Genomic DNA, 18,973 nt, shown 5'->3' on the forward strand with positions numbered 1-18,973 from the left:
TTACTGGAACCGATAATCTTTCACTTTATAAATGAAACTGCTACAGATGTTTAATTATGGCAGAATCATAACAGAAAGATAAAAGCAAAAATGTTCACAAAGATCATAAAACAAGAGGTTGTGAATAAATGACAAACGATAGAACTGCCATACCTAGGACAGCCAGCCAGTCTCTACGTCTCATGATAATGCTAAAATTCACATTCCACCTTTGTCAGTGGATTGGTTTGCAGAAATCCATGTAACAGTGTACAGTAATAGTGATAAAGAATTCATATTAGGCTATTCTGTAAAATATATATACAGAGAGGAGTTCTCACATACAGCCTGATGTTTGGAGTAACTCATTTAAATCTGCCTCTTAACCCTGGAAACTACCACACGCTGCGTAGCACAGGTTTCCTGTGGGCTCTGAAGTCTGTCACATGATGCCCAATGGGAAACTGATAACTTGTGACAGTAAGTGACTGAAGTGAGGGTTTTTTATTATATTTCTGTTATTTTGTTCTGTGGGAGTACGATTTTTATACATTTGAAACTATAATGTAATGTGTTGGAACTGTCTGAGGAGAGGTATAGTCGAGCTAGATGGCCAGACGTGAGAGCACTTGGCAGTTCTCAGCAGAGTACAAAAGCTAGCAAGACGGTAGCTGTACTGCCAAACGATTCTGCTTATTTATCCTTAGCCAAGCTGCAAGACAGACTCTGGCCACTACATAAATTACAGAATATCTTGCATTAATTTTATGAATGAAAGTGGGTGCAAATTTAATTTCTTGTATATTTAAAATGTCATTTTATCTGTCACTGTGACATTCTGTGACCAGTTGACAGTGGCCTAAGAAGTAGAAAGCCAGTTTGTGACTCAATAAACAATATTTTGCACAACATGAAGAAAACTTTTCCTGTTTAACATTATTAAAAGGATCCTGTTCATCTTAAAGGTGTTCTGCAATGATGCTGTCAACTTGGATTCAAATTACCTTCTTCATAATGAAAAGGCCTGTCAGTTCTTTGGCAATATATTCTAATACACATTGGGAACTGCAAGAAAGTGGCAAAGTAAATGTGGAAATGAAAGTATCTTCAGTTACAAAACCTGTAAAAGTGAACTTCCACTGAAAGATACACACTGCCTTCCATGCTCGATTGCAAGCGACTAACCTGATGTCCAGCCCCACCCTCCAACCCAGTGTCATGTTATGGACACAGGTGTGAACCTTAAACTATTCAAACTTCTCCTATGTTGAGTTCTTAGGCAGTGACAATGTGTGTGGCACTCAAGTACATAACATGAACTGGCCACATGCTAAGAAAAACTGAAGAGTTATTCTTTGAATAGGATTCACTGAACTTTTCACTCTGCACTGTAATGATGCGTCTGAAGTGATTAAAATCATCCAGTTGATCAACACTCGAATTTGAACCCTTGCCTTTTCCTGGTAGTGTTCCTAATACTCAGTACCTGGGCACAGTTCAATACTCACCTCACAGTGTTTTGCTCTGGGTCTCAGTCTAATACACAGTTTTTAAATGACAGGAAGTATCCCCACTGACATCAGATATGGCAATTATTTTCTTAATGCCACCCAATGACAAAACAGTAAGCTTTATGGAAAAGCCCAAGCTAAGCAGATTACAACAGATGCACATAAATCCAACAGTTGCACAGATAAAACTAACTGAAGCAGCAGACAGGTTGTGTATCCATAAAATGTCTTTCTAAATCAAAGAATGGAAAGCACTGGATGGATTGATATTGTCTGACATCCAAATTTTGTTCTTTGTAGAACAACAAAAATTAAGGATGTGGAGTGTCAAATGAACTTCAGAATTTTCACTTCCAGACAAAAATATGAGGAATGACAACACAGAATTCATAAGAACAAATGTGGACTAAACTTTTCCCAGGCTTATAGCTGACCAGCTCTAAACAATAACACATTCACTTATCAGTTGCATTTATCTCCCCACATTTAAGAGGTTTAGTCAACAGTGAGCTCTCTCTGATGTAAGCACTTCACCAGCAGAATTAAGTTCTCCACACAGAGCTCAACACATTACACTGCACACTCCTGAAATGCAAATCACTGCACATGAACAAAAATGGAACATCTGTGACAGAGAACACAACTCTTGTCAATTATTTGCAATAAGCCTGCACATCACTGACACAATCAGGCCAGTAGCTCGTCAGACTGCAGCCCTGGAAAAAGACACATTCACAGTTTGAGGAGAGTGAGATATGTCTTTAGGAAATATACTTACTCAGTTTATCACCAGAAGGCTCCATGCGCTCCCACTTGCTCGTGTACGTAGTGCTGTTCTCCAACTCCTGAAGCAACAACTCTTTAGGCTCAACAACAGTAAGATGATCACTATTAAGGCAGACCTGACACAAGTCACAGATGAATTTTCTTTCAAAAGAAAAGTAAGTGAAACTGTTTCTACAACTAAGAACTTACCAATCATTAGAGGCACTATTTCTGAAAGGCAGAAAAAATTTCTGCAAAATCTTGTGTTTAGTAAAAGTATTCTCATTTTTGTATCAAAGTTATCTTTTTACAGTACATTTATAAGCTCTGAATAATACCCTTCCTTTAGCCATTGACTTGAGTAATTACATCTGCACTGGTTGCAGGCTGCATATAATGCAGCAAGGCAAACAATAGTAGTACTACTATCAATCGAAAAACACAGAAAAATTTTGTGTATTTCCAACTATGCTTGACCACGCAGCAGTCAAGAACAACATTATTCTGAAATGGTAGTTACAAAACCAACATTAAAAAAGTTATGAGGTATCCAACGAGTCACAGTGACATTAATTAACTCTTCCTGCAAACAAATTGCACGTTGTGTTCAAATAAAATGTTTCCTGAAATAACAGAAATGCACTTGTAATATTTATTCTTAATGCACGCAATGAAGTCTTTTACTGAATGTATTTGTGGATTATATGAATGAGCCATTATGTGCAACAAAAGTGCAATCATAAGGGCAATACTAATATTGGGCAAAAAAAAACTGTTACAGTGTAGTAAATAACTATTTCTTGTCCAACTCACAGTGTGACTGTAAGTAAGGGCACATAAGTTCAAGATAATAGGTAACACATTCCCACGTGTTTGTAAAAGTTGTGATGTATGTGTATCTTAAACTTTGGTTCAAATGAGATGCATAATTATTCAAGTGAAATTGAGTTTTTAGTAATAATGCCGTGTATCAGAACACACAAGTTTTGTGCACGCAAATATTGACTGATTAGGTAACTACAACTGAACTTTTGCTAAGAATGTTATAATAAATATTGTAATATGCAAGCCAATCACAATAATATTGTATTCAACAATATTTTTTCTATATTTCAGTGTTGCTCTTCCTGAAGTGAATACACTGACTGCTACACTAAAATTAGCAAATCTCTATACAGAGCACGCATCAAATATGTGTTTTTCCCCAATTCAGCAAAACTGCTTTGTTGCATAATGAAATGTCAGCAACGAAGAAACAAGAAGGCAATGTTGTACTAAATATATGTGCTATTTCGCATCAAGACAAAATAAGTAGTACATTTATAATATAGTTGTCAATCTGTAGACAACCACTACAGCATGTAACATTTATTAAAAAGTCAACTGAGATGCACACAATTAGCTACAGATTATGTCTATCCAAAAATAATGATAGTCTAGAAACAGTATTAGTAGTTTGATTATTGAATCAACCTTTACCCATTCATAAACAGAATTTTCCCTTTACTTTGAAATAATAATCACAATCAGTGATGACTATGTCAAAAAGAAGACAACAATACACAACAAAATATATATAAGAGAAAATTAAAGTTTGTAAAATATGAGGATAAAAATTCAATGCAATTTCATCTCATCAAGATATCCATGTGTGTGTTTCATTATTAGTAACACAAACAGACCATTTAATTTACGCAATATTTGCAATTGTCATTTTATAAATGCTGCACTGTAGACTGTATTGTCACTCATAAAATCTCAACACATCCATGAGATAATAATCTGACTCAATATTACAGGTGCTACAGTACTAAAGGTGTATGTAGCAACTAGTTTCCTGGCCTCAAATACGCGAGGAGATCTATTATTTCATGTAGAATACATATAAGTTACTCCACAATCCGTGCACATATAGCTTTTGATGAGCGGATACATTAATGCCCTACTGTAATTTGTTCAGATGTACCAAATATAACCTGAATGCCAGCAGTGATCCATACACAGACTGCTTAGCTTAAAAATAAACTGAAAATAAATGACCGAGGGCTGCTAATTTACGAAGCAAAACGAGATTCGACAGAACAGGAAGTAAGCTTATTTGATGACAAGTGCAAAATCCACCACTTGACCCACGAATTCTCTGTCTGTCTGTGCTGCAAAATTCTTTTCCTAATGTCATAAATTGGGAAGTAATCCTCATTTAGGTGTCACAAAACAAGTACAGAACCTGCAGATCTTCCAGCCACAACTGTAAATAAATTGATGTAATGTTGCACTATTTGTGCACCCCAAGTTTGGAGGCACATCACCCAGATGGAGAATCATACAGGTAATCAAATGGCATACATAGAGTGACCTCACCAAACACAAAACAGTACCAACTTCACGTGCAGTCGACCGGTTCCTGCAAGCGGCCCAAACTTTATCTCTGTGCAAATGAACACAACATACATGGAGAGAAAAAGACAATAAATTGGTTTCCATAACATCGACAATCTGTTCCCGTGTAGTTTCCTTGCCCACCACTGAAAAAAAGATCAGTGCTACACGAGAGCAATTCTATTGCTCACTTTGTCCTCAACTGTGCAAAATACTTTTGTCACCCTCTACTTGGAGTCTCAAGTGAGGCAATAACTGTTGCTCTTCCTGCTTTCAGCTACAGGGCTATGTGTCACAATCCTGATCTGTCAGAATAATCAACTAAAGTGTCAGTCCTCTAGAAAAATGAGTCACATTATGTGGTCTGGCACCACCCTTAAAACTGTGCAGTCACTCCAAGATATTGAATTAGAGAGCAACCGCCAGCTTGAATCAATAAACTAAATTACTCAATTGTATCATCCGTAGTCACATTCTGCATAACTGCAAATTTTACAGTTCTGGAATAGTTAGAGCAGCATACTAAGATCTATAACAGTTTCTTGAATCAAATACCTGTAATGAGCTTTCTTTGAAAAGTTGGCTATGTTACAAACTGAAATCAAACAAAAAGGAAAGCAACATAATAGTTTTACATTCGATTATTACTGATGTAGCAATGAAAAAGAAACAAATTCCACAGCAAGGTGTGTATTCAATGTTGGTTGCTAGACTTCTGTTTTGACACTACAATGCCAGTGAGTGCACAGAAGCACAATTGTAGGATAATTTTGTTGCAGCTCGATGAAACTGTAGAATGCTACTACGTAATCTAAATAGGAAGCAAATAACACAAGTATAGCAATAATTAATGAAAGAGCTCCTCAGAAATTAACAGTGGGAGTAAGAAGTATGTTTCTAGAAATCAGAAAGATGGCAATGAATAGGTAAAATAACAAATGAACATAAGAATGAGTGAAGGCAAAATACACTACACATTATACAATATGAAAACTGAGTTCAAAAGTGTGTACAATCTCCCCCCCCCCCCCCCCACTCTCTCTCTCTCTCTCTCTCTCCAGAGCCAGAGGAGTTATTCATTGTAGTACAGTGAAACCTCTTTATAACATTCCTCCATATAACGTTTTCCTCTATGTTACGTCCGTTTTTTTCTGTCCCGACTAAAAGCCCATATAAACAATGTTAAATTTTCCTCTTTACTGCGTTTCCTCTATATTACAATTTCCTCCATGTAATACTCATATTTTTGGAACCCTGGTCAATTATTTACCTCTTTATAAAGTTTAAGTGACTGGATCTAGACGCATCATTTTCTGTTCTGTGGATTCACAGTTGGCACCGGCTCGGAAAGCCCGCGCTCAGAGTGTTTCATTTGTCAGCGGCAGAACCCGGTCATGTGATATGTGACGCACATTCCGCTTACAATCTTTTTGGCACCATTTCAGTTTCTCGGAGAATTTGATGCCAAAATGGGGAGTGCTGCAAGAAAACTGCTGCTCTTTGTGGACAGATGTGCGGCACATCCACCAGATGTATCCTTTCTGAGAAATGTGAAAGTATTTTACAGGCAATGAATTTAATTATGTACTCGTGGAGGGGAGTCAGTGCTGAGATTATTAAAAACTGTTTAAAAAATGTGGGATTCTGTCAGAATCAGATGGCAGCTCCTGTGGAAGATGTTGCAAGCGATTTGCAAGAGTTTTAGGAATTAATAGGCAGTGATTGTGTCACTTTTGAGGGCTTTGTGGCTGTGGACGACAATGTGGCAACCACAGGAGTACAAAGTATTGAGGAGCTGACTGCAGATAGAAGCTTGGAGAATAATAGTATAGTGAAAGTGACAGTGACAAGGAAGATGACCCTGTGCCCTCATATACTAAGGCAGCTGAAGGCTTTGAAACATTTAGGAGATATATGATGACCCAGAGACTTGAGGATAGAACAATAGTTCACCTTGCTCATTTGGAGCAAGAAAAGATTGCCATAGTGTCTAGGAGAAATAGAAAACAAACATGCGTGCTTGAATATTTTAAAAATCGTAGGTATGTGATTTTCAGGTTGCATAGGTTCCTAGAGTTTGTGCAAATTTAAGTTCCATTTCATAATTTAATTATTAAAGTAATTTTTTGTAACTAATTCTTTTTTTAATCTGTACTATTTACTGTATTTTTATGTAGTATGTTCAGTATATCATAAACAAAATTTGGCTCATATTCTACAATTGGGTCAACTGAAGAACCGGATACCACCTGTCAGCTTTGGACAATGATGTCATATCTTAAGAATCTGTTATAACTTTTTATAGTACAAACTGATCCATTTCCTTTCACCCATCCACCTACTGGGCTCCATGTTTTAATCACAAAAAACTAATCATTTGTTACATTGATCATTTGCAATGAATATCATATTACAGTGTTGTGAAAATTTAAAATGTAATCTATGGCACCATTTGTCAAAGCTTATTAGTGGTATCCCGATCTTCAGTAATGCCCGATAATTATTATTTGGAAGCCTTCCTCTTTATAGTGTTTTCCTCTATACAGTGTTCAGAATTTGTGGTCCCTTGAAAAACGTTATATAGAGGTTTCACTGTATACTAAAACCCATAACGAGGACACAGAATTGCCAATCAGTGCTTACCCAGCTGAAGCAAAATGCCAAGTACAGTAGGCGCGCATTTGAAGTTCCTCACCCTCATAACCATTGCATGACCTGTTCCTGCTCTCCAACAGCCCACAATCTATCCTTCTTTTCTCCCTGAGGAAGGGACACATGGTTCTGGGTTTTATAAAACTGGAATATGTGTATCACTAGTATTCAGAATTTTGCGTCGTGAAGATAAGTACTGGTCAGCTGTGTCCTTCCGTATCCTCGTAATTCTACAGTCTTCTTGAAAGCATTCTCCTTTCGATACCTCTTACACATTAATGATTCTAGATCCCCTCCACTTGTGGGCTGGTGGCTGTGACTGATTTTCACTTCCACTATGTCTACTACTGCTCATATTTCTGTTTTCTAATTTTGGATCTTAGTTCTTAAGAAATAAACCTCTGGCTGCAGGAGTGTGGTGTGACACGTTTATAGCTTTTTCAAATTTTTAAAAAGTGTATGTACATGAGACAAAATTAAAATAATTCATTATACTTTGTGACCCAAAAAAATCCATGACAGAGATTTTAAAATTTGTGTTAAATGCACACATCTGGCAAAAACTGTGCACAGTACAGCCAAGTGTATTGTCCTTTCAAATTCTGTTTCTGACACAGATATCACTTCAATGTCGAAGAAAATATAGTAAGTAATACATCTGCTCAAAATCCTTTGTGCACCCAGCCTAACTGAGTTACAAAGTGTTACAATAGAACTAATGTAAAATTGGTTGTCATCTGATGGAAAAGAAAAATGACGCGGAAAAGATAATGCATATCACGCATCACTAATTAATGAGTTTTATCATGCATTATTCATGTTCCCTTTCTGGTACAAGAGACAGACAAACATTATCCAATCGATTAACGATTCTGAGAATTTCAAACATTAGAAAACTGGAGTACATAAAAACACTCTTTAAACAATATGTTAATGGAATACTTAAGATAGTGAATTATTTTATTTTTCAATTAAAATTTACTACTAAAATATTTTACTCTCCTCAACTATATACAAAAATTCTGTGCAAACGATAACAGTGCTCAAACATCTTGCCGAATGCTGTTTTTGTGTCTAATGTACAATAAATTTGTGTTTGAACAATACAGACTGGACCGTAAGAAAGATTTCTCACTGTAACAAACAAGATCAAATGTTCTCCAGAGGAAATCAATATGGATTCTGCAACAAACACTCAAGAAGTCACGTTATCTCTAACCTCTTCCTCTTTTTCTTAAAAGAAAGAAAGACCTGAATAGCCTACCTTATGAAAACAGACTCAGTGAATGAATTGGTACACACAGGAAAATAGCTAACATTCAAATTGTGATATACAAATTTGCTATCCATATATCTGACAATTACTTGAGTACAACTATACAAACACTGAATGCAAGAGCAGTTGGCTGTAATCTTAGCCAACAGTACTGTACCAAAAACTTAGCCAATAGTACTGTAGCAAACCAGGGAATTACGAAATTTAACATACGTCACTCAAATGACAAAAAAATAGTAAACACGAACAAGAGCGCATGCGCGCGCGCACACACACACACACACACACACACACACACACACACACACACACACACACACACACACACAGAGTCTTGAACAAATCTAAATGATTATTTTGTGTGGAGTGCCAACAAAATAGTCTGAGAAATTCCACATTTCAATTACCTCAACCAATTTTCTTCTAACTCCATTTGTTATTGCCAACTGTAATGAACAAAGGAACAATGTGGAAATACATAATGCAAGTCTTCTCACTGAATTCCCTGCAGAGGTCTTACCTCAAATTTCAGCGCAGCAGCACACTCACATAGAAACAGTACGAGGTACATATAGCTCTGATTGGAAGGGCTCCACACTCATTGCTGCCACTGCTGTGGCAGCCCACCTCCTGCGCCATGGCACAATCTCTTCTTTGGAAAGCGTGTGCTACTAATCTAAAATGTAGTGAAGCCGGCTCGCCTTACCTCATCACCATCGTTCTCAGTTTCATCTCCCTCTGGTTCCTTGTCAGCTATACTGTCTTGTGTTTCAGTTACAGCTTTTGAGTCGTCCTTTTCCATATCAGCTGCAGTATCCTCCATTTCCACCTGAGGCACAAATGAATTACAGAAGAGACAGCTCTGAATGTCACAAGTGATGTCAATGGGAGCACCTACATACTGGTTCGCTAGTCACTGCAGCAGTTTTAACCACCCATTAAGGCCACACTGTGTATTATTTAAGACCATGTATTCTGGCAAGGGCTAACTGTTAGGTACACTCTACAGTTTAATTACTATTCTGGTCTTTTAATGCCACTGTTACGTTTACTATGAAGTATTACACATTAAAGACTTATCAGGTTTTTTTAGTTATGAAAAGTTTTAATATATCATTTTAAAACTTCTACATACAGGTCAATCGCTCTAATGCTACAGTACTGGCAATGCGAATGCTCTGTTGTGATTTGACTACTCGCCTCACCCAAGTCTTGGCCACCTCTGCCAACTGCGCAGCGAACTTGCCACACTATGTTATTATCACTGCTGTGTCTGTTCCTTTGTTTACAGACACTAACAAAACTTCACAATGATGGGAAAAGTTGTATTTCGTAGATTCTTTTATGTATGATTCAGATTAAAAAGAGAAACAAAATGTACATCCATAATGCACTGTTTACAACAATGCCAGTTTCTGCTTGCTTTTCTTTATGCAAATAACACTACTTGTTACAGGGTCATTTTCTATTCAAGTTGATTTGACAATGCAAGGAAAGTGCCATCCTCAAAGCTGTGAGATTTTTTATCTTCCAAATGGCAACCTCAAGTGTTTGTTCTTTCTTTGTGCTGCTTCTCCAGAATTTTACAAATAATAGTCGGATATAGCTTGGACACTGATGGATACTAAAGACCTTGGTGTCGTGCATCCACATCATGTCATTATCGTCATGTTTATCATCATCATCATCATCACCGTGAAATTGTGAATGGAATAACAAGACTTCCAATGTGAAGAAATAGCATACCAGTAGCATTAAAAAAACAATTTTTGACACAAATGCTGTGCTATTTCTCCACATTGACATTCTTCAAAAGCAGCTGCTGAAAATGTAAATGTAGACATCCGCAGCCGTTGTCACTGTCAATAAAACAGTTCAGGAGCTGTTAAAATAAAACAGGAGTCAGTGTTGTTAAAATAAAACAGGAGTCAGCTCAGCACAAGTCCTGAGGAAGGCCACTAGCTATAGTGTCCAAAACATTGGATAATTTTATATACTGACAATGTGTTCAACAGCCCAGAATAATTTTATTGACAGTTATTGAAACTTATGAACAAAAATCTAAATGACAAGACTAGTCTCTGAGATGGACTGAGATGTATGAGGGGTAATCCTGATATAATTGGCACTCAGCACTAACAACAGAAACTGCAACATTTAACTTCACCATGCAGCTTTGACACTACAACTACTAGGTCGCTGACATTTGCTGCAATGAGGTAAGTCAACATGAGGTGTTCCGCACAAATCTGATATGTGATGAAACTGGAATGGCAGACCCATCGGCTACATTTTACTGTGCCACTTATGTACTGTTACCATTGTTGGCAAAGTGGTTTTGCCATTTGTGAACATGCATGGTTTCCCTTTCAATTCTTGCTCTAAGGGAGATAAGCAGGCTGCTAGCTTGTTGATGTATAGAATATCTAACAATAAATCAATACTTAAATATATAGCTCTAAAACAGGCTGTTTATTTACAATGTACAGCCAATATTTTTATAGGTCAGTACATAGATATTTTTTTCATCGATATATCAATACTTTTTTTTCCCGATCTATTGAGGGCCAATAACAATATTTTTGTAAATACAGATATCTCGGATTCCTGATTTTTTTAAAATATCAACAATCCTATTCCACAGATAGCAAAACACTTGAATGGGAGTGCAATGCTTGACTATGGTATAAGCAACTGAGTATTGTGCTTATATTGTAAATGACGTACTTCTCTCACCAAGTTGGTATGCTACATTTTTATTCACTCTATGTATTTTATGTGATTGTCAGCATTTTCACAATGTATCTTCCTTTTATTAAAAAAAAAAAATACTTTGATAATGACCACATTCAGAAACTAATCTTTGGGGTGGTTGTGCCATCAATCAATCCAGACTGTGCGGCAGATTTTCACTATTTTCCCGTAGCTGGACTTACACACCTGTGTACGTCTTTTCCCTTAACCCAATTGCTTTCCTATCTCCATATCTTCTTTAATTCAGTTATTCCCTGTTATTCTAGTTTTGCTGCATGCTTCTCGGCCAACATTTTATATCCAGTACCATGAAGGGTCCAAAAAATCTCTGGGATATCACATTTAAAATTGGTTCCACACTCTCTTGCAGCTACCGTATTGATCCTTGTCACCAAACTTTATCTTTTTCTTGTATCCCACATGTTGCTCAAGGGTCCCCCCCCCCTCTCTCTCTTCTCCTCCAGTCAGATACAAGCCCTCTTCTCCACAGCCACTGTCTGTTCTAAATGCAAGATATTTCAAATTATTGACAGACGATGCTGCAATTCACAGTTTCTCTATCGGTTTTTCTTTCTGTAGTTGTCTTTACAACTATTTCTACAGTATTTGGGATATGTTTATTGTGTGTTTGTCTGTAACTCACTTGTTACATTCATCTCAAAATATTGGAATTTCCTTTCAATTTTCCAGACCTTAGAAATATAAGTTTATGTACAAATTAAAGTGTGATGTGAATGTAAAATGACTCGTACCACATCATTAGGATCTATTGTGCAAAATGATCCACGGAACATGTAACTAACTAACTAATATTTTGGAATTGCACATAGTTTTAGTTAAGCAGTTCTTCTCAAACAGTTGCAGAGAAACTATTGGTTAAAAATATCTGATTATTTCAAACTGTAAGTCTAACATCACAGCCTCATGATGAGGTAGGTACCTTTTCATTGTAAGCCATGCTCATTACATCACTTCAAACTTGAGTAAATCACTGTCAGTTGTTCAAAGAATTTGCAGTGAATTAATAGTGCACATAATGAATGCGGATCTGAGGGAAGCATAAATTGGCAGTCCGAAATTCTCATAATATTTCCAAATCCATATCTCAATACTGTTGAGGTCAACACTAGGTTAAATGGCAAAATGAAAAAAAGTGACCCAGCTGGGATTTGATCCCACATCCTTTCAGTTTTCAGCAACATGCTCTGTCACTAGAACACCACACCAGATGCAAATTAGATTCCACTTGCCGCGTTCTACAGTCACTGCTGCTCTCTTAAGTTACAATGGCTGTTTGCCAGGAGGCAATAACAATGCTTTCACAACTTAATTTTAACTCACTATAATTCAGAAAATTTGTATGAAATATTTATTAATTATATACAAAAATCTTCCTCATGACTCAGTCTACCTATTAGCCAAAACCAGACCAAAATCCCTACAGCAGTTCCTGAGATTAGCAAACATAAACACACTGATGTGAGCAATCATCTTCAGTTTACATATACCGGGTGCTCATTTTAACTGAAGACATGGGAATATTTCGAAAACTACACATCTGATCAAAAAAGTTATAATTCCAATTTAATTCCAATTTGTTTGTCTCTGAGGGGTACAACCAATTATATCACACTCAACTCTCCATCCCACCTCGTGTATGGGGGGGCAACTTTGAAATCTTCAATGGGTATCCCCACTTTTTACTGCAGATTACAATTCTATGGCAAAATCTACATATGTTTTGTCTGAAGCATTTTCTTCATTTTACCGCAGATGGTGCTGTAATCGGAGGAACAGACATGCTACTCAAAGGCCCTTGAATATCTAATGGCACACGGGAGTTTTTGAGATTTTTCAATTGCTTCTGTTAAAATGAACACCCAGTATAGAGAAGAGATGATTACTTATCTCTCTCCACAGTTGTTCCAAAATGGATGTGTTGTACTTTATTGTGTTCATTCCAGGAGTAAGAAAAACTTTGCTAGCAGTGTGAGATGTTAATACAGCATTGTTTTACATCATCTCAATTATTCACATTAATCAACAGTAACTTCATGTTAGGTGAGTAACTTACAGTATTCACATGTAGACAAGAACAGTGATACATGGAATCTGGAAGGACCCACTAAATGCATACATGACTGAATACAACAGTTCACTGAATCACGGGAAAATCAATGACAAGTTGTGGGCATGGAATCAAAACAATAATCAGTGATTTTATGGGACGTAGCAAGCTAAAAACAAGCCCCAAGTAAAATAATGTTTGTGGCCTTTCAAGACGGACAGTATTGTCCTTGAGGACTTCCTTAATTCTGTGAATTTGAATTTTTTCAGTATGGAACTGTTAAAGATGCAGACCACACAAAAGAGTAACTTCATATTTTTCAATGAAGGGGTAATTTAATAGCCATATTCTTCCGTACTAGATCACAGATAAAATCTGTAATGCTGTATCTACCAGAATGTTCACATGTGGTTCTTTGTTGTGTAAATGGGTAACATTACCCTAATGAGAATGTAGTTCTAAATAACTGGAAACAAGGAACTGGATTCTGCCAGTGCTGACCTTTAAAACATAAGCGTGCAGATGCCTGCTCCTCTTTGAAGGTGAAGGCACTGATCATTTAAATGAGGAAGACAAAACTGCAGCCGGCCGAAGTGGTCATGCGGTTCTGGGCGCTGCAGTCTGGAACCGAGCGACCGCTATGGTCGCAGGTTCGAATCCTGCCTCGAGCATGGATGTGTGTGATGTCCTTAGGTTAGTTAGGTTTAATTAGTTCTAAGTTCTAGGCGGCTGATGACCTCAGAAGTTAAGTCGCATAGTGCTCAGAGCCATTTGAACCATTTGAACAAAACTGCACACCAGTGTTCCACTGTTATCTGTGCATACTTTAGTTTTCTTGACATACGTATTACACATTAACTGTAGAGCACTGTTCACACAGATTAACAGGAATTGATAAGGAAACATCTACTGTCGGACTGGTTGTCATTTCTACAGTCATTGCTAGAAATACAAAGCAATCTCAACAAAAACTGCAATACTGAGGCACTTAAACAATGTTTCACCTTACCTCTGTGATAGCGACCGATTGTAGCAATGAGCGAACATCAAGGCGGAGGTAGTGTTTCGGAGTAGGCTCCCAGTTTTCGATGATCTCACTGATGTCTTTCTCTGAACGATTGTGGATGTTCCTCTTCGAGCACACTGAAGCGTCCATATCCATTTCACAGATGTATACCTTTGGTGAGAAAAAGACACGAGAAAGTTAATTACAGGAAGTTGTGTTACATTCTAAAAAGAACTCAGCAGCAGTGACAACTTTGGTCCTGTCCGAAACTAGTGCACGTGTGCCTTGTACGAGAGAAAGGAACAACTCTTCTGCAACAGTACTGCATGTAAATGCAGAAATTAGTGACCTGGAGAAGCCCGTGATGGTGGTGAAACTATTGTCACCTCCATGCTGCTTGATGGAAAAAAAAGGTGATGCAAAACATTTGGGGTATGCAACATCTGTAACAAACCCACATCCTTTCGTCTTTCCCTCTCCTTCCCTCTTTCCTGATGAGGCAACAGTTTGTTGCGAAAGCTTGAATTTTGTGTGTATGTTTGTGTTCGTTTGTGTGTCTGTCGACCTGCCAGCACTTTCATTTGGTAAGTCACATCATCTTTGTTTTTAGATATATTTTTTCTTCGTGGAATGTTATATATATATATATATATATATATATATATATATAGTCATTCCAGTCCCGGGAGCGGAAAGACTTACCTTAGGGGAAAAAAAGGACGGGTATACACTCGCACACACACACATATCCATCCACACATATACAGACACAAGCAGACATATTTAAAGACAAAGAGATATATATATATATATATATATCCTTTTGTCTTTCCTTCTCCTTCCCTCTTTCCTGACGAGGCAACCGTTAGTTGCGAAAGCTAGAATTTTGTGTGTATGTTTGTGTTTGTTTGTTTGTGTGTCTATCGACCTGCCAGCGCTTTTGTTTGGTAAGTCTCATCATCTTTCTTTTTAAATATACTTTTCCCACGCGGAATGTTTCCCTCTATTATATATATATATATATATATATATATATATATATAGTTGATCCTGTGGTGAACTTGGGTTGGTAGACAGCGATGTGCAAAAAGGTTAGGTGGTTGTGTTGCCGATAAATCACGTCAAAAGGACGGAGAAATTCGGGAAAATTTCGAGAAAATTTCGAAAAAACATATTAAAGGAGTGGTGTTGTGGTGAAAGATTATGAAAATGGGGCTAACAATTGTAGAAATAATGACGTTAAAACCTGTGGGGAGCGGTTAAATGATCAGTGATGTGCGAAAAACGGAAGTGGAAATAAAGTTAAAGTTATTAGAACTAGCCGAAATGGTTGTTAAATACGTGAAAGCAACTGTTATTGAACTAGAAACGGTGGATTTTATAGCAGCGGTAGTGTTGAAAGCGAAGAATAAAATTTTTTGGTTATGGTTGGGAAGTGGGTTACGTATTGTTGAGCATGGGTAAAATTGTATAGTAGATTACGGTAAAAGGGGAAGGTGAATACAAAGTGAAACTACTGGTAAAAACAGAAAGAGAAAATAAAGAGAAAAAAGAGAAATAAGACGACAGGAAAGATTTCGAAATGCAAAGGCAACAATAACAAACGCAATTGTTGGGTTCAAATTAATGATATGGTTACAATAGAAGGAAACATTCCACGAAGGAAAAATATACCTAAAAACAAAGATGATGTGACTTACCAAATGAAAGTGCTGGCAGGTCGACAGACACACAAACGAACACAAACATACACACAAAATTCAAGCTTTCGCAACAAACTGTTGCCTCATCAGGAAAGAGGGAAGGAGAGGGAAAGACGAAAGGATGTGGGTTTTAAGGGAGAGGGTAAGGAGTCATTCCAGTCCCGGGAGCGGAAAGACTTACCTTAGGGGTAAAAAAGGACGGGTATACACTCGCACACACACACATATCCATCCACACATATACAGACACAAGCAGACATATTTAAAGACAAAGTATATATATATATATTTAGAACGTATCTCTGCCTACGTAGATCAACACCTTCAACCCATTACATGCAGTCTCCCATCCTTCATCAAAGACACCAACCACTTTCTTGAACGCCTGGAATCCTTACCCAATCCGTTACCCCCAGAAACCATCCTTGTAACCATTGATGCCACTTCCTTATACACAAATATCCCGCACGTCCAGGGCCTCGCTGCGATGGAGCACTTCCTTTCACGCCGATCACCTGCCACCCTACCTAAAACATCTTTCCTCATTACCTTAGCCAGCTTCATCCTGACCCACAACTTCTTCACTTTTGAAAACCAGACATACCAACAATTAAAGGGAACAGCCATGGGTACCAGGATGGCCCCCTCGTACGCCAATCTATTCATGGGTCGCTTAGAGGAAGCCTTCTTGGTTACCCAGGCCTGCCAACCCAAAGTTTGGTACAGATTTATTGATGACATCTTCATGATCTGGTCTCACAGTGAAGAAGAACTCCAGAATTTCCTCTCCAACCTCAACTCCTTTGGTTCCATCAGATTCACCTGGTCCTACTCCAAATCCCATGCCACTTTCCTTGATGTTGACCTTCACCTGTCCAATGGCCAGCTTCACACGTCCGTCCATATCAAACCCACCAATAAGCAACAGTACCTCCATTACGACAGCTGCCACCCATTCCACATCAAACGGTCCCTTCCCTACAGCCTAGGTCTTCGTGGCAAACGAATCTGCTCCAGTCCGGAATCCCTGAAGCATTACACCAACAACCTGACAACAGCTTTTGCATCCCGCAACTACCCTCCCGACCTGGTACAGAAGCAAATAACCAGAGCCACTTCCTCATCCTCTCAAACCCAGAACCTCTCACAGAAGAACCACAAAAGTGCCCCACTTGTGACAGGATACTTTCCGGGACTGGATCAGATTCTGAATGTGGCTCTCCAGCAGGGATACGACTTCCTCAAATCCTGCCCTGAAATGAGATCCATCCTTCATGAAATCCTCCCCACTCCACCAAGAGTCTTTCCGCCGTCCACCTAACCTTCGTAACCTCTTAGTTCATCCCTATGAAATCCCCAAACCACCTTTCCTACCCTCTGGCTCCTACCCTTGTAACCGCCCCCGGTGTAAAACCTGTCCCATGCACCCTCCCACCACCACCTACTCCAGTCCTGTAACCCGGAAGGTGTACACAATCAAAGGCAGAGCCACGTGTGAAAGCACCCACGTGATCTACCAACTGACCTGCCTACACTGTGATGCATTCTATGTGGGAATGACCAGCAACAAACTGTCCATTCGCATGAATGGACACAGGCAGACAGTGTTTGTTGGTAATGAGGATCACCCTGTGGCTAAACATGCCTTGGTGCACGACCAGCACATCTTGGCGCAGTGTTACACCGTCCGGGTTATCTGGATACTTCCTACTAACACCAACCTATGCGAACTCCGGAGATGGGAACTTGCTCTTCAATATATCCTCTCTTCCCGTTATCCACCAGGCCTCAATCTCCGCTAATTTCAAATTTCCGCCACTCATATCTCACCTGTCATTCATCAACATCTTTGCCTCTGCACTTCTGCCTCGACTGACATCTCTGCCCAAACTCTTTGTCTTTAAATATGTCTGCTTGTGTCTGTATATGTGTGGATGGATATGTGTGTGTGCGCGAGTGTATACCCGTCCTTTTTTCCCCCTAAGGTAAGTCTTTCCGCTCCCGGGACTGGAATGACTCCTTACCCTCTCCCTTAAAACCCACATCCTTTCGTCTTTCCCTCTCCTTCCCTCTTTCCTGATGAGGCAACATTTTGTTGCGAAAGCTTGAATTTTGTGTGTATGTTTGTGTTCGTTTGTGTGTCTGTCGACCTGCCAGCACTTTCATTTGGTAAGTCACATCATCTTTGTTTTTAGGTATATTTTTCCTTCGTGGAATGTTTCCTTCTATTATATATATAAAAGAAAGATGATGAGACTTACCAAACAAAAGCGCTGGCAGGTCGATAGACACACAAACAAACACAAACATACACACAAAATTTAGCTTTCGCAACCAACGGTTGCCTCGTCAGGAAAGAGGGAAGGAGAAGGAAAGACAAAAGGATTGGGCTTTAAGGGAGAGGGTAAGGAGTCATTCCAATCCCGGGAGCGGAAAGACTTAACATATCCCTATATGTGTGTGTGTGCGAGTGTAAACCTGTCCTTTTTTCCCCCTAAGGTAAGTCTTTCCGCTCCCGGGATTGGAATGACTCCTTACCCTCTCCCTTAAAACCCAATCCTTTTGTCTTTCCTTCTCCTTCCCTCTTTCCTGACGAGGCAACCGTTGGTTGCGAAAGCTAAATTTTGTGTGTATGTTTGTGTTTGTTTGTGTGTCTATCGACCTGCCAGCGCTTTTGTTTGGTAAGTCTCATCATCTTTCTTTTTAAATATATTTTTCCCACATGGAATGTTTCCCTATATATATATATATATATATATATATATATATATATATATATATATATAGAGAGAGAGAGAGAGAGAGAGAGAGAGAGAGAGAGAGAGAGGAGAATTCCATATTCTATTTCCTGGTCTGATGGAAGATGACACATTCATGTTA

General features: G+C 38.4%; 1 protein-coding gene across 12 annotated transcripts in view; it reads right to left on the reverse strand.

Moving 5' to 3' along the window:
- The window catches only part of LOC126106316 (YLP motif-containing protein 1-like), a 432,507-nt gene that overhangs the window by 125,683 nt on the left and 287,851 nt on the right, over positions 1-18,973 (reverse strand). For 7 of the 12 annotated variants that reach the window (XM_049912546.1, XM_049912550.1, XM_049912544.1 and 4 more), the window contains 3 exons: positions 14,394-14,561; positions 9,269-9,391; positions 2,269-2,335 (listed from right to left, as the gene is read on the reverse strand). In XM_049912546.1, coding sequence (XP_049768503.1) covers positions 2,269-2,335; positions 9,269-9,391; positions 14,394-14,561 — 358 coding nt within the window. The remainder of the gene's footprint in view (positions 1-2,268; positions 2,336-9,268; positions 9,392-14,393; positions 14,562-18,973) is intronic. The other 5 variants (XR_007523332.1, XR_007523330.1, XR_007523331.1 and 2 more) reach the window with 1 other exon arrangement.

Source organism: Schistocerca cancellata, chromosome 10 (genome assembly GCF_023864275.1).
Source record: "Schistocerca cancellata isolate TAMUIC-IGC-003103 chromosome 10, iqSchCanc2.1, whole genome shotgun sequence".
Classification (NCBI taxonomy): domain Eukaryota; kingdom Metazoa; phylum Arthropoda; class Insecta; order Orthoptera; family Acrididae; genus Schistocerca; species Schistocerca cancellata.